Below are 16,548 nucleotides of genomic sequence, written 5' to 3' on the forward strand. Positions count from 1 at the left end.
TCTTCTCCAGGCTAAACAATCCCAGCTCCCTCAGCCTCTCCTCATAGGGCTTGTGCTCAAGGCCTCTCACCAGCCTTGTTGCCCTTCTCTGGACACGTTCAAGTGTCTCGATGTTCTTCTTAAACTGAGGGGCCCAGAACTGGACAACCTCCTGAAAGCAACTGGGGTGAGGTGACGGTGGTCATCTTCCTAGTACCAAGTGATGGGATGAGAGGAAGTGGCCTCAAGTCACACCAGGGGAGGTTTGGATTGCATATTAGGAAAAATTTCTGTACTGAAAGAGTGGTCAGGCATTGGAACAGGAATCCCAGGGAAGCAGTGGAGTCACCATCCCTGGAGGTATTCAAGAAGCAGCTGGACTTGATCTTAAAGGTCTTTTCCAACCAAAATGATTGTGTGATTCTCACATTAGGCAGCAAGGTAATAAAGTCAGATGATGCTGTAAGCTTCCAGCAGTGGAAGTCATTCAGATTGATCTTCTGACTCTCTTGCTGAACAGTCTGATGTAAGGGCATTGCAAACAAGCTGTTTCTCTTTGCAGGGCCCTGACAACTGCGTGAAGTGTGCCCATTTTATAGATGGCCCTCACTGTGTGAAGTCCTGCCCGGCAGGTGTCCTGGGTGAGAACGACACCCTCGTCTGGAAATACGCCGATGCGAATTCTGTTTGCCAGCTCTGCCATCCAAACTGTACCCGGGGGTGAGTAAAACTGTTCACTGAATGCAGACATGGGAGGGAAAGAAATAGGGGAACAGCTCATCCTGAGCCCTTTCTCTTCCCTGATAGTCCCATTTCAAGAAGAAATAACAGCAAGCAAGAGAGGTCAGAGAGACACTGATAAATAGGAAAAGGTTGGTGACCCTGCACCTTTGCACAGAAGTAAAAATGAAAAAGAAAAGTGTTTTAGGGAGGTTTGAAACAGGTTTGCTTATTGATTTAAACAGGAAACTTCCTGGAATTTTACAGAACTCTCTCACCAGTGCTGCCCTACAGTTTTTTCCCCTCCACCTGGCTTGGTGCTGGTTCTTCTGGCTCTGGGAGGAACATCAGTGACACCTGGTGGATGTTGGGATCCCTGGGGCACATTTTTCTCTGCACCTTTCGTTTTTCAGGAGAGAAGTTCCAGTGGGGCACCACAGTGATTTTCATTTTTCCTTCTTTCCATATGCTGCCACTTGCAGCCTTGCAGCCTCCTAAGTGTGTCTCTATTAATGGGCATCAGTCTGTATGCACCATTTTTGTCCTCATTTGGGGGCACTGTCAAACTGCCACCTCTAGCAAGCTGTGAAGTGAACTGTATTTAACCTACCTGACAATAACTAACAACTGTTGTTTCTCTTGGTTTCTGATCTGAAAAGGACAGTGGGTGAAGGCTTCAGGGTTTGAGACTTGATTGTTGGACTGTGGTATTTTCAAAGCAAAAACCCAGCCCACATTTGGTGCTCCTACCCTCTACCCTGCAGGTCTGTCTGACCTAAAATCCTCCAGTAATATGCCTGTAATACATGTTGCAAGAGAGAAGTTATAACATATTCAAACCAATCATATATTAGTTAATTCAACTGCCAGGTCATTAGAAAGCAGAATCCCCAGGCCCCCACCTTCATGGAGAAAAGGAGATGAAGGGCTAAACTTAGCAAGTAAACAGCCCTTCCTATGTGCTGGTGGTGAATTCAGTGCTCTGGTTCCCAGGCAGCACTGTTAACAGCCTTGCGGGTTTGCTGTGATTTACAGTGGTGCACTCTGTGTTTGTTACAGTCGCAGGCAAGGCTTATCAGGGCTTCCCACAGAATCACAGCATCCTTCTGGTTGCAAGAGACCTTTAAGGTCATCAAGTTCAACCATTAACCCAGCCCTGCCAAGCCACCAATAATCCATGTCCTTCAGTGTCACATCTACAGGGCTTTGAAATTCCTCCAGGGATGAGGACTCCACCACTTCCCTGGGCACCCTGCTCCAGGGCTGGACAACACTTTTGGAGGGGTGGGGGAAATTCCTAATATCCAACCTAAAGCGTCCCTGGTGCAATTTGAGGCCACTTCTCTCATCCTGTCATTTGTTACTGGGAGAAGAGACTGCGCCCCACCTTGCTGCAACCTCCTTTCATGTAGTTTTAGAGAGCAAAAAGGTCTCCCCACAGCCTCCTCTTCCCCACACTAAACAACCCCAGATCCCTCAGCTGCTCCTCACAAGATCTATTCTCCAAATCCTTCACCAGCTTTGTTGCCCTTCTCTGGAGACACTCAAGCACCCAGGGGTTGGAAGGGGTCTCTGAAGATCATCTAGTCCAACCTACCTGATAGAGCAGGATCACCTGGAATAAATCACACAGGAGCAAGTTCTGGTGGGTTTTGAATGCCTGCAGAGATGGAGACTCCACAACCTTTCTGGGTTGAGAAAGATAAGAAGAAAGGGCAGGGCAAAGTCCTTGTAAGGCTTTAAAAAGCCCAGTGGTTTTTCACTTTTTGTGACTGTGAATTCACCTCACTGTTGTAGTGTGTCCCCTCTGCACAGCTATAAGTCATAGCAACCTGATTATTGATTTCATCAAATTAGGAAATGTGAGCTGAGGAGAAAGTTGCTAAAAACTTGATGGATTTGGGAAAGAAATAGCTGTGTCTGCACTGGGGTAGCACCTACATTTCACCTAGAGGAAATGTTGAGTAGAGGGTGCAGTAGTTCTCAGGGACTGTCCACAGCACTAATATTCTAATAAATAGATATTTCAGAGTCTACAACCATTGCTAGATTCCATCTGACATATCCATAAGATCTTGAGGCAGTTCATAAGAGAAAGGTCACATTTTTTGGTTTCTCTAAGCAGAAGAAAAATGACTCGGGAATGGAGTCAGTGATTGTTTAGATTCCATAAAACCTGGGTTACTTATGCTGAGCGTCATCATAACATTCCACATTAAGAAAGATGGTTATATTTAGTCCTGCACGGATATTTGTCAGAGGCTTTGTTTCTCCTTTGACTTATGAAGTTAATCACAACAGCAGGTGGGATTTGCACAGCACAAGCTGCTCTGTCATTTTCTTCCAAAACACCTTTTCACTTTATCTCACCAGACGTGGGGTCAATGGAATTGTGTGGGAAAAAGAAGGGGACTGATGAAAATCTGCAGTTCTCCTGTTTCTGCTTTCTGGTGTAGGGAAATAACTGGTTGGTCATTCCTCAGACTGCAGATACTGTCCCCTCTCAGAGAGGTGCTTTTTGCTGTTAGGTGACTTGCCATCATGAATTAGCATGGTGAACCAGGAATTACAGGAAGAGATAAGTGGGACTACAGTCACATTCTGAAATTAAGTGAGGTCTTATAGTTTCACATCCTTCTCAGGACACCCCTGAGTGCTGTGTCCAGTTCTGGGCCCCTCAGTTTAGGAAAGATGTTGAGTTGCTGGAACGTGTCCAGAGAAGGGCAACAAAGCTGGGGAGGGGTTTGGAGCACAGCCCTGTGAGGAGAGGCTGAGGGAGCTGGGGTTGCTTAGCCTGGAGAAGAGGAGTCTCAGGGGAGACCTAATTGCTCTCTACAACTACCTAAAGGGAGTTTATAGCCAGGTTGGGGTTGGTTTCTTCTCCCAGGCAACCAGCACCAGAACAAGAGGACACAGTCTCAAGCTGCACCTTGGGAGATTTAGGCTGGATGTTAGGAAGAAGTTCTTCATAGAAAGAGTGATTGGCCACTGGAATGTGCTGCCCATGGAGGTGGTGGAGTCACCATCACTGGAGGTGTTTAGGAAGAGACTGGATGGGGCACTTGGTGCCATGGTTTAGTTGATTAGATGGTGTTGGATGATAGGTTGGACTCGATCTCAAAGGTCTTTTCCAACCTGGTTTATCCTATTCTATTCTGTTCTGTTCTATTCGCACATAGAAATCCATATCCAGATGGTAGAGCATGCTAGGGTGAGCTCTTGGGTTCTTGCTGAGCCTTCTGTTGAGCAGCTGATGAGAATAGCACAGTGCCAAGCAAGATGGGTCTCCTGTGACCATAAACAAGCCAGTGGGTTTGCTTCACACGTGCAGCCCCTCTGTGCATCCGGGAACCAGTATGTACAACACTTCCAACCTCTCCAGGACACCAGATCCACATTCTTGCATGGGAGCCCAGTGACCTCACAAGACCTTCCAGATGCTGTATCTTGGAGCGCTGTGTTGGTTCAGAAACAAGGCAAATATACCAGAGAAGATCAGAGTAGTGAAAACAAACAAATAAAAGCCCAATAAAATGAGTAGTTGCTTCACCTCTTCCTCGCCCAGACTAGATCAAGTTATGAGCTAAGATCTGCAACTCCACCTGCCATTTTGAACTTTTTCGGGTTCCTCCTCTCAGCAAGAAGGAATTCAGAGGAGTTTTCCTGGCACAGACGCATTCTTTACCCTCCACTTGACTTCCTCTGGAGTTGATTTGGGATGATCCATTTTCTTTTAAGTCAGTGCAGGGAGCAGATACCACAAACTGGACTTTTCTCCTTGCTGTGCTATGCTTTTCAGAGGTGATGTAAACCTCTCTGTAACACTCTCCTTCCTTGATAGACACCACAAAGACCACGGTTCCTATGGAGACCATACATCTTGGAGCCCAGCAGCACTTGGGGAATGCACGGTGTCTCTCATACCCATTAGACCCCTAAGTGATCGCAGTCACTGTGCTTTCGCCTGTGATGGTTTATGCACTGGGCTGCCAAAAAGAATTCTGGACATTTTTAACTCAAATGGAAGACAAATGCTGGTAGAGTTTCTGGCTCTCTGGATAACTGTTGCACCTGTTTACATTGCCAGTAACATAAGACCTTCGATTCTGAAGGAGGAATGCCATGGACACTTACCAACAGGCTCTAGCCAAAGAAAGTGCTGTCAAATCCTGTTTTCTGATGGGAGCATGTATCTGCTACCCAAGCTTTCCTTTGCAACAGAACATCTGGAAATTGCAATCTTTTACTTATCAGGAAACAAGGACTATGAAGGAGGGTCTGCAGTGACATGTTCTGCCCTGTATCAGGGAAGAGGCTACTTCTGTTGTCCCCCATGGTCAACCCTGAGCCTCTGCACTACTGCAGTTGTCCAGGCACAGCCAGGGAATCCAGGGCCATCTGAATTTAGTGTATCTGTGTCCTGCCCCCATTCTACCACATGATGGAAAATTGTTTTAAATTGTTCTTTAAACTAAGTATGCAGCATAACTATGCCTCTAGCTGAAAGATCTTGGAGCAAGGCCATTGACTGATGTTTAATACACTCTGACTGTTACAGATTCCTGTGTTAATACTTGGACTGCTCTAAAACACAAACTTTTCAATCAGTAGCCCTCTTCTTAGCTTGAATTACAGAAGTATGTAATGCCAGAGCTAATATGTTTGTAACATTCATTTGTTTTCACAGGTGCAAAGGACCAGGTCTTGAAGGTTGTCCAAATGGGTGAGTATTTCTTCTGCTACAATTAAGGACAGAACTAGAAAGAACACATATGTGTTTACATTTCCACACTGGAAGGCTGGGACTAAAGTCTTCAGTTCTGTACAGGAAAGTGACAGATTAGAGCAGGCTCCCACCTATAAAAATCATTTAAAGAGCTGAGAAATATCTTTACTGGCACAGGACTCCAAAACTTTGCTCTGCTTACCTTGCAACAGTGAAACCTGTTGCTGGAGAACAGCAGGAGAAGTTGGAGAAAAAAATAGAGTGCGGTAGAGAGAGATATGTTTAGGATTTATATAGCTATCTGCATTACAGTGGATTGGTGTCAGAGACTCATGGAGTCTCTTCCAGCCCTATAACAACAGAATCACAGGTTGGTGGGGGTTTGAAGGGACCTACAGAAACCAGCTAGTCCAACATCCCTGCTAAAGCAGGTTCACGTAGATCAAGTTGCCCAGGCCTTGAAAGTCTCCAGAGCCTCCACAACCTCTCTCATTGTACTGTTGGGCCTCATGACTTGCTGGAAGTCATGCAATAAACAAACAGGCTTCTCTGACCAAAAGAGAGGGCTTTGGCTTCTGGCCACAGTGTCATCCTATAGCCAGAGAAATTCAGCATACAACTGTTAAAAAGTGACTCTTCAGTAATGATCCCTGAGGCAAGTTAAGAGCTGTGGTGAATCCAGTACAGGCTAAAATCCATCTAAGCACAGGCTAAAACACAACCTTGGAAAACAGGTTTTTCTTTTCAACTTGTGCTTGAAATGACTCAGGCTCTAATAAAGAGGCAGCAATCTGTACTTGTAGCATGGGTGGTTCACACAGTACCTGGCCTCAGACACTTGTCCTTGGAGAGGGGGGCGCATGCCCCTCCCAGCAATGATGAGATGTCAGCTTCAGTGCTGGTATCAGAGCTGCATGTGCCTGCTTGATATCACTTTCTCTCCATGTGCTTCATGTATCTAATCAGATGCAGTCTGCCCGTGGCTGGCATATGTAGACATCACGCATTTGATGATCATGTTCTTGTTGGGTTTGTCAAAGGGAGGAGATATCTCCTTGCTTAAGCTGTGAGGATCACATAAGTTTGTGAGCTTTGAGAGGAAACTGAAGACTCGAGGTAGGTTACTGGATGGAGAACTTAAAACTACAGATGCCCAAGATACCTGAAGTGTCAATAGGCTTAAGAGAAAGTCCAGTGTGTTTGGTCAAAACCTAATGCTTCATGCCACCTTCCTAGGGTTTTTTAAAAAAGCTTACACTTAAGAATGTTTTGTCTCATTTTGCACCCCCCCCTGTCTTGCAGCTCCAAAATCCCATCTATAGCAGCTGGTGTTGTTGGAGGTCTCCTGTGCCTGGTAGTGGTGGGTCTGGGCATTGGCCTTTACCTGCGGAGACGCCACATTGTCAGAAAGCGGACCCTGCGCCGGCTGCTGCAGGAGAGGGAGGTGAGTACCCAGCATGGCCACACCACCAACTGCTTTGCTGGGGACAGTGGGTGATGGTCTCCATGTATCTTGAAAAACACCATGCATCTGCCCTTGGGTTGGCAAGAAAGTCAGAAAAGAGGTGGTGTGCACCTCACACCTTCTCACTTCATCTCAGGTTTGACTTCTCTGTTTATCACTTTCAAAAGCTTTAGGGGATTTAGGTGTCAAAATCCCACTTAAAATCAGTGAGACTGTCTACTTAAAACACCTGTTCCTTTAGGGAGATCTGCAGTGCATTTGCTGATCCATGCCACCGTGCTGTGTAGAGCCTCAGCCTTGAGTCGTTGAGCCTTGAGGCTGCTGAGACAGCTTGGGTACATTTGAAGATGTTACTCCCTTGATCAGTTGTATGTCTGCTACTGGGGAAAAAAACAGAAAGGAGAGGAGGGGAAAAAAATGAGGAAGTGTTTGTGTCTTGTCTTTGGTTTATGTTTAGCATGAAAAAAACCACAAAGCCATCAAAGTGAATGGTTCACCCTGTTGAGCATGAAGGAGGTTTCTACACTGATTTTTGTTTTCTGCATGGTTTCACATCGCCCTCTACATGCCTCACACATAAACCAGCAAAATTCAATACCCTGGACTAAAGCCTCTCTTTGGTGATTAGCCCCATTCCCTTTCACAGAATCACAGAATGGTATAGGTTGGAAGGGACCTCTAGAGATCATCTAGTTATCAAGGCCCCTGCTAGAGCAGGTCCACCTAGAGCAGGTTGCACAGAGCAGTGTCCAGGCAGGTTTTGAATGCCTCCAGAGATGAAGACTCCACCAGCACTCTGGGCAGCCCAGTCCAGTCCTCCACCATTCTCAAAGTAAAGAATTTCCTCCTCAAGTTTGGAAGGAGCTTCCTGTGTTGAAGTTTGTGCCTGTTACCTCTTGTTCTGTAACTGGGCATCACTGAAAAAAGACTGGTCCTGTCCTCCTGACAGCTGCTGTACAAGTATTTATAAGCATTGGTAAGATCTCCCCATAGTCTTCTCTAGGCTAAAAAGCCCCAAGTTTCTCAGCCTTTCTTCATGAGAGAGATGTTCCAATCCCCTCTCATCTTCATAGCCTTTTTCTGTACCCTTTCAAGCAGTTCTTTGTCCTTCTTGAAGTGGGGAGCCCAGAACTGGACACAGTACTGCAGATGTGACAGAGCAGAGAGGGAGGAGAACTTCCCTTGACCTTCTTGCCACACTCTTCTTGATGTGCTGTTCAGGGCAGGGCTGAGGGAAGGTTGGACTGTATCTCCAGAGGTCCCTCCCAACCCTTTACCATTCTATGATTCTGTGACTGCCCTTTGTGACCACGTGGGTACATTGCATTCTGCTAAAAGCCCAGTTGCAGCTTCCTCGCTTATTTTGCTGTTAAAATCCTTGGAAAAGAAAACAGGGGAAAAACAAAACAAAACTGTCCTACTTTTTAAAGCACTTCCTAACAATAGTTTAGATACACTGTATTCTACAGTTGTGATAGAGAGTTCAGCTTGTGCTCAGCTCAGGATTTAGTTGATTCTTAAGCATGCTGTTTGCTGTCCTCCTGGACTGTATATCTTTCTAATGTTGTCTTCTCTCTGCACCAGCTTGTCGAGCCCCTGACACCCAGTGGGGAGGCACCAAACCAGGCTCATCTGAGAATTTTAAAAGAAACAGAATTTAAAAAGGTCAAAGTTTTAGGCTCTGGAGCTTTTGGCACTGTTTATAAGGTAAGATCACCATGTTTCTTTTGCATTTTCCATCTCGGTTCCTCGTGTAGAAGCCACCCAAACAAAGCCACCACGGGATCCATGCTCATTGTGTGTACTTATTTTTCAGACTAGATTTTATAGCCTAAAAATATCACATATTGAATGATAGAGAGATGACTCAATCATCATTAGCTGCATTGTGAATCAGATAAGATGGGAAGTTTTACATAAGGTGCTCCCAAAGCCATACTGCTGAGCATGGAGGACAAAGATCTCAACCTAAAACCTAACTGCAACAGCCAAATTCACAGCCTGGTGTGACTATTAGGAAACAAAAGAAATGCACTTTGGTCACATCAGTGCTAAACCATTTTTTCCTGTGGTTTTTGTTTTTATAATTGTTGGTCACTCTTTCTTGACAACTGCCTCAGGTGTGTGGAATTGCATGCACACCTTCAGCTATCTAGGCCCACAGGGTATTTATTCTTGGTGTTTGTTTATCCTCTCCATTTCTCCTTCACCAAGTTCCCCTTTTCTGTGCTCCTCCTTTTACTCAGGACATGTTTCAGGCTTTGCCAGCAGTGCTGAAATCCAGACTATAGCTTCACAGAGTGCTATATTCTCAGGCAGGCTTCTAGCTGTGGTTAGGAGCTTCTGGGGCACAAGGCCTATGGGCCTTAGAAAATGTGCCCCTGCATTGCTGGATACTTCAGCTGGGTGTCCTGGCAGTGCCACACCATTCAGCTGCTGCCTGAGTGGCCTTCTGCACTGCAGATGTTGAGCACTGAGCCAGTCGGACGTAAACCTAGCTGCTGTTGCACGTGGCTGGGACTGGATTGTTTGTACAGTACTGATACCATCCTCTTCTCATGAGAAAATAGCAATTCTGTTCATCCCACAATTTATAAATTGGAAGTGATGAAGTTTTGCACATGCAGATGCTGAAATGCACTAATTAATTAGATTTCCACCTGTAAGAGCTCACAGAACGGTAGACATTGGAAGGGACCTTTAAAGATATCTGGTCCAGCCCTGCTACTACAGCAGGATGACCTAGAGTAAATCACATGGGAACATGTCCAGTTCTGAATGTTTCCAGACTTGGAGACTCCACCACCTCCCCAGGCAGCCTGATCCAGTGCTCTGCCACCCTCAATCTAAAGAATTTTTTACTTACATTTACATGTAACCTCCTGCGTCCTAGTTTGTGTCCATTGCCCCTTGTCCTGTCACTCAACATGTCTGAGAAGAGTCTGTCTCCATTCTCCTGATAGTTGCCCTTTAGATACTGATCAGCATTAATGAGATGAGAGTTGCTCTTTATGCATCTCTTGGGCTATCTAAACAGAGATGGCAATGAACATGGTTTTCCCAAAGCATTGTAGAGGTGACAAAGAGAAGTACCATTCACTTCAAGAACAGGATTTTGAAACACCCAAAAGACATGGGGATTTTTCCTATTTCTGTTGTCTCTCATGTCTTCCTTCTGGGCAGAATATTTAAGTCTACTCAGAAGATACAAAATGCATATGGAATTCTAAGTAACTCTTTGTACTTCTTTTGGTAGGGACTTTGGATCCCAGAAGGGGAGAAAGTCAAGATCCCTGTCGCTATTAAAGAATTGAGAGAGGCCACATCACCAAAAGCCAACAAGGAAATACTTGATGTAAGTTTTCGTGGGGTTTTGTCAAGTTGTCTGTGGTCTGTGGATTTTCTCCTGTAATAACTAAAGGCATTTCAGAATTTTGAGTGGGAAGATGTTTTGCACCCCAAACTGAATTCTCTGTAGTCATCTCTGTGACCAGCAGGGAGAGGGAGGTGATTCTCCCCCTCTGCTCTCATGAAACCCCCACCTGCACTATTATGTCCAGCTCTGCAGCCCACCACTCAAGAAGGAGTTTGAACATCTGGAGTGGGTCCAGAGGAGGACACATAAGATGTCTGGAGCTCCTCCCCTTTGAGGATAGGCTAAGAGAGTTGGGACTGTTCAGCCTGGAGAAGAGAAGGCTCTGGGGAGACCTTGGACCAGCCTTCCATTATCTGAATAAGGAGGCTTACAAGAAAGATGGGAAGAGACAAGGGCTTGCTATGATGGGATGAGAGGGAATGGATTGAAGCTTGAGAAGGGTAGATTTAGACTGGATATTAGGAAGAAATTTGCCCAGGGAGGTTGTGAATGCCCCTTTTTGAGATGGGGTCGAGGACAGGTTAGATGAGGCCCTGAACAACATGTCTAGTGGAAGGTGCCCCTGTCCATGGCAGGGAAGTTGGAACTAGATGATCTTGAAAGTCTCTTCCAACCCAAACCATTCTATGATCTAGAAAGACTGGACTTTGCAGCCCAGTTTAATTGATTTTGTGTCTCCAATGAACCCTGTGCTCACAGTCCAAATACTGATGTTATACTTGTGGGGTAGCACCTAAGTAGAGGTCAGGAGCATAGGTTTACAGCTAATTCTCTTTACTTTGATGTTTCAGACCTTAAACTGTCCATTCATTACCATTATGGCAGCACTAAAACCAGTATCAGTAATTCTAATGATATTTGAATCCTGACATTGCAGATTGTCATAAGCTAGTTGCTTGGTTGCAGAGGATTAAAATCACTATAAATCCAAATGCAAAGAAAAAAATACCCCAGCTGTCTGATTTCTCTCCCATGAAGCAAGAAATTATCATGATTGGACTTGATGATCTTTGAGGTCTTTTCCAACCTTATTGATTTTCCAACCTTATGATTCTATGATTCCTAGGAATTTTATTTTCTTAGTTGAATATAGCTCATCACTTCATAAAACATGGCAAAAGGCTATGAAACTAGGCTATGGGAGTATAGAATCATTTTGATTGGAAAAGACCTTTCAGATCATCAAGTCCATTCTCTAACTTCGTGTGGTGCTAAACCATGTCCCTCAGCACCACACGTCTGCCTCTTTTCAGCACTTCCAGGGATGAGGATTCAATCACCTCACTGGAGAGCCTATTCCAGTGTTTGAGAACCCTTTCAGTGAAGACATTTCGTCTAACATCCAACCTAAACCCTCCCCTGATGCGACTTGAGGCCATTTCCTCTTGTCCTAAACAAAGCAATATTCATTCTGATTTTAGTTAGACTCCAGCCCCAGGTCCCAAACCCGTGTGGCCCAGGTCCCTCCTCCTTTTGCCTGCTGGTCCCTCTCTTTGCTGGCATTCCCTGCATTGAGGAGCTGGCAAAGATACTGTTCAGATGCCTGCCCTGAGTTTTGTCCCTCATTTCCCTCTTCAGCGCAATAAAGAGCTTAATGCAGTTTTTGCAAAGGAGGCTTTCTTCAAGGCAGGGTTGGATGGGTCCTTGAGCAACCTGTTCTTGTAGGTTGGCAGGGGTTTGGAACAAGGTGATCTTTAAGGTCCCTTCCAACCCCAACCATTCTGTGATTGTGTGATTTGGACTTAACTGCATTAAACTCCCGCACAGTAAAGGCAGGGTTAAAGAATTAACCCTCAGTGCTGCATCCTGCCTTCAGCAGATCAAGATAGTCACAGGACTTACACAGCAGGACTGTGCAATTTTCAGTGATATCAAACCTCTTTCTCTCCAAGGTTTCTGCAGCATATCCTCACCTTATCATTTGGTTTCCTCTGAATTAGGATGCTTCACAAAAAACTCTTGCTTTTTTTCTCCCAGGCCTGTTCATTTTTTTTAAGATGATTCAGTTGGTGGAATTGATTCATTCCACTTAAAAATACAAAACCAATGAAAGAAGTCAGATGGATAACTCCAAAAAGGTTCTCTCAAAAGAGATTTTTTTTTTAATTATTATTTCTTTGGTACAAAAACAGCTTTTCAAGGTCACTGGGACCTCAGACATAATGATGTCCAATTAGAGATGATTTGTCTTAGAGAAACACGCTGGGTGTAGAAGGAGCGCAGCACAAGGCAGGCAAGCTCTCGCTGGCTTTATTAGGGTAGGGCTAATTCAGAAGACTGTTGTTGAATACCACGCATACTTGGAGCAGGTCAGAGCGTACCACAGACATTTCCAAGATAAACAGTTGAAACAAAGGCCCACTTTAATGTCTTGGGCTACTTAGAGGAACCCACAACTGCACAATAGCTCCCTTCTGCTCACTGAAAGGAGGTGGTGGCCTATTTCACTTTGCAGTATCAAATGGAAGAGGCAGTGTCAAGGCTTGGCTGCTCTCTGAAAGCTGTGTGGCCCCTACGCCCACTCCACTCTTTCAGCAGCCCAGTTCTCAGCCCCCAGGACAGCCCCATGCAGGCTGCACAGCAGGTGGGCAGTGAGAACAGCTCCAGCTCTGCTGTTCTGAACACAGGAGATTTCTCTTGAACTTAAGGAGTAATTTCTTTTCTGTGAGGGTGTCAGAGCATTGGAACAGGCTGCCCAGAGAGGTTGTAGAGCCTTCTTCTCTGGAGACTTTCAAAAGCTGCCTGGAAACAATCCTGGACAACCTGCCCTGGGTGACCCTGTGTTAACAGGGGATTGGGCTGGATGATCTCCAGACATCCCTTCCATTCCCCTACCATTCCAAGATTCTGTGAACACAAGGTTGACCTGAATCCCAACAGGAAACAAGGCAAGAAACAGGCACTCTTCATCAGTGTGACAGCTTGCTTGAAAGCCTAGGGCTATACAGCACAGTTCAGTCTCTGCTTACATCTGAGCATCAAACACTGGATTCACAAGGTTCTCTATGCCACAGATACCTACATAATTCAGCAGCACATTGTGTTCTTGCTTTATCTTTCCTTGGGCTAGCCTGCAGAATCAGTGTTAGCCTTGACAGAGGGTAGTTTTTCAATGCCCTGCTCCCGTCCTGCAGTAGGTTGAGAAGCCCTTGCCCAGTTCTGCCAGAGATCATCTTTAACCTGGCTGCCTGCAGAGTATTTTAGTCCCAGAGGCTTCAAAACAAGGATAACAAGGATACCAAGGAGTAGAAAGCTGCATTACATCATGTTTTGCTTTGTCTGGCACGTCAAACAATATCAAGGCCAAGTATTGCTTAAGAGTTGGGGTTGCTTATTTCTTGAACGTCACTGGTTTAATAACTTAGTTTAATAATAGTTGTTACCAGCTTCAGAGCTATGTGGCATCTATGGAAAGCTGGTTAGATGATGAGTGAAGTGCTATGGTATTTAATTTCCTTAACTCTTAGAAAGTGCAGATTTGCTCCTTTCTCTGCCACAGTAGTGGACTGACTGTTGTTTTAAACTTCGGGGGTGCTGCTAGCCTAATGCTGAATTGCCAAGGGAGGATGAGTTGATGTCACTCCAGATGCTGAGTTGAGATGCTGACCTAAATTCTCACTGCATGGGAAAATTAATATATTTTTCCCCACTGTGTTGGTTTTCAATTAAACGTCTTTAAATTTGTCCAGAAGAAAACCAGACACAAACTTCATTTAAAAGACCCCACAACTTCAGTTCCAGTTTTTTCCCTCCTATTGGAATCCATTCTTTGAGCTTGCACTTGACAGTGGATACCAGTATAAATATAGATCTCAAATTTAAATCCATAAGTAGGTTTTGAACAAAAACAAACAAAACAAAAAAGCAAACCACAAAGTCTGGGATTTCTACCCTGTGACCATGTTAAAGGATTCCGTGTGTCTGGTCCATGCTGCCTCAGCCTCTGAAGGGGCCTCTCCCTTCCTACAGAAGAGCAAAGGAAAATGAGGAGGTACCTTGGGTAGCTTAGATAGGTACCTAAATCTACAAAGAATAGAATAGACTGGAGTAGAATTAACCAGGTTGGAAAAGACCTTTGATATTATCAAGGCCAACCTATCATCCAACACTATCTAATCAAATAAAACCATGGCACCAAGTGCCTCATCCACTCTCTTCCTAAACACCTCTAGTGATGGTGACTCCACCACCTCCCTGGGCAGCCCATTCCAATGGCCAGTCACTTTTTCTATGAACAACTTCTTCCTAACATCCATCCTAAATCTCCCCTGGCACAGCTTGAGACTGTGTCCTTTTGTTCTGGTGCTGGCCGCCCAGGAGAAGAAACCAACCCCCACCTGGCTACAGCCTCCCTTCTGGTAGTTGTAGAGAGCAATAAGGTCTCCCCTGAATCTCCTCTTCTCCAGGCTAAGCAAGCCAACTTCCCTCAGCCTCTCCTCATAGGGCTTGTGCTCCAAACCCCTCCCCAGCTTTGTTGCCCTTCTCTGGACACGTTCCAGCAACTCAACATCTTTCCTAAACTGAAGGGTCCAGAACTGGACACAGCACTCAAGGTGTGGCCTAACCAGTGCTGAATACAGGGGCAGAATGACCTCCCTGCTCCTAATGGCCACACTGTTCCTGATACAGGCCAGGATGCCATTGGCCTTCTTGGCCACCTGGGCACACTGCTGGCTCATGTTCAGCCTACTATCAACCAGTACTCCCAGGTCCCTTTCTGCCTGGCCACTGGTGAACTAAGGCTTGAAAGAAGAGTTTTTTCAAATCTTTATTAAATTCAAACCCAAAATTCCAGTTGACAAAAGGGTTTATTATGCTTAGGATCCCAGGTTGCAAGTACCTTCCTGGTATCATTTGTGTTGCTATGGGTCTAAATCAGCTTTTCCAATTCAAGACAGTATTTTTACCAGCGTCACTTAATGTAAGACATGTACTGAGTCTCTAAAGAGGTGAACTATTAGTCTCTTTGATTTGACATGAGCTGAAGAACAGCATGGTCAAACCCACTTCAGTCCCATCCTACATGACAGTTTTGACTTTCTGGGTCAGCACTAACCCTAACAGAGGTTCAAAGGTCTTAAAATTTCTAGTCAGTTTTAGTGAAAAGATTTGTGGAGGACAAAAAGCCAGATGACACATGTTCTCAAGATGTGTTGCCCTTTCAATTAGGTGCTAAAAATAATGAAATCACATCAGTCAATGTTCAAGTCATCAACTTGTCCTAGGTCCTTCATTTTTGTCCCCAAGACTTTTTGTCCCATACTTCCTCGGTGTACCAGTAGTAGGAGACTCATTCTTCTGCAGAATCTCAGTGATGCTTCAGCATTTGCAATCTGCACCTTTCACCAAAAGGAAAAAGCTTGGTCCACAAAGTAGGAAACACAAACATTTGGTATGGGCACAGAGTTTGTAGGTATAATTTTAGCAACCTCTCGAATGACCAACTCATTTCTACTGCCTCCAAGTGTTTCTGCCTTGCCAAAGAGAGAGTTTTACATGGCTTTAATTCCTTTCTCAGGAAGCCTACGTGATGGCCAGTGTTGACAATCCCCACGTGTGCCGCTTGTTGGGAATCTGCCTCACTTCTACTGTTCAGCTCATCACACAGCTGATGCCTTATGGCTGCCTCCTCGATTACATCCGAGAGCACAAGGACAACATCGGCTCCCAGTACCTTCTCAACTGGTGTGTGCAGATTGCAAAGGTCAGTGCATCAGCAAGCTTCCAGCTCGGGTACAATTCAGACTCCACCAGGGAGAACAGACACCAGACAATCTATTTATTCACTTACCAGTCTCAGCTAACCTTTCTGTGTCACCATGTGGTTCCTAGATACCTCATACATGACACTATCACTGTGTCTCAAACAAGTTACCATTGTCAAGCTGCTGAGCACACTTTAACTGCTGTTCAGAATGCTCATGGACAGTGTAATATTAGCACCAAGACATTTGTGTCCAAACCAAACACCCAGTCATGAAATGATAATGTGATGCAATGAAGCAGTGGCAGGGAGGGAGTAGAATTCACAGGGAATGACAAATGGTAGGGGCTGGAAGGAAACCCTGGAGATATCTAGCCCAAGCGCCCTTCTAAAGCAGGGTCGCACAGAGCAGGTTCTCTATGATCATGTCCAGGAAGGTTTTGAATGTCTCCAGAGAAGGAGACTCCACAACATCTCTGTTCTGGTGCTCTGTCACCCTCACAGCAAAGAAGTTTTTTCTTATGTTCAAACTATATTCAGCAATTCTTGTACCAACCTGCTGGTTCTGTCAGTGGATT

The 16,548-nt window shown here is 45.2% G+C and overlaps 1 protein-coding gene across 2 annotated transcripts in view; it reads left to right on the plus strand.

The window, feature by feature from the left end:
* The window catches only part of EGFR (epidermal growth factor receptor), a 185,673-nt gene that overhangs the window by 149,055 nt on the left and 20,070 nt on the right, over positions 1-16,548 (plus strand). For both annotated transcript variants that reach the window (XM_068152558.1, XM_068152559.1), the window contains exons 15-20: positions 542-699; positions 5,387-5,422; positions 6,728-6,869; positions 8,475-8,597; positions 10,147-10,245; positions 15,785-15,970. In XM_068152558.1, the coding sequence (XP_068008659.1) occupies positions 542-699; positions 5,387-5,422; positions 6,728-6,869; positions 8,475-8,597; positions 10,147-10,245; positions 15,785-15,970 (744 nt within the window). The remainder of the gene's footprint in view (positions 1-541; positions 700-5,386; positions 5,423-6,727; positions 6,870-8,474; positions 8,598-10,146; positions 10,246-15,784; positions 15,971-16,548) is intronic.

This window comes from Melanerpes formicivorus, unplaced genomic scaffold (assembly GCF_026170545.1).
Source record: "Melanerpes formicivorus ecotype bairdi unplaced genomic scaffold, bMelFor1.0.p_v2 SCAF_24, whole genome shotgun sequence".
Classification (NCBI taxonomy): domain Eukaryota; kingdom Metazoa; phylum Chordata; class Aves; order Piciformes; family Picidae; genus Melanerpes; species Melanerpes formicivorus.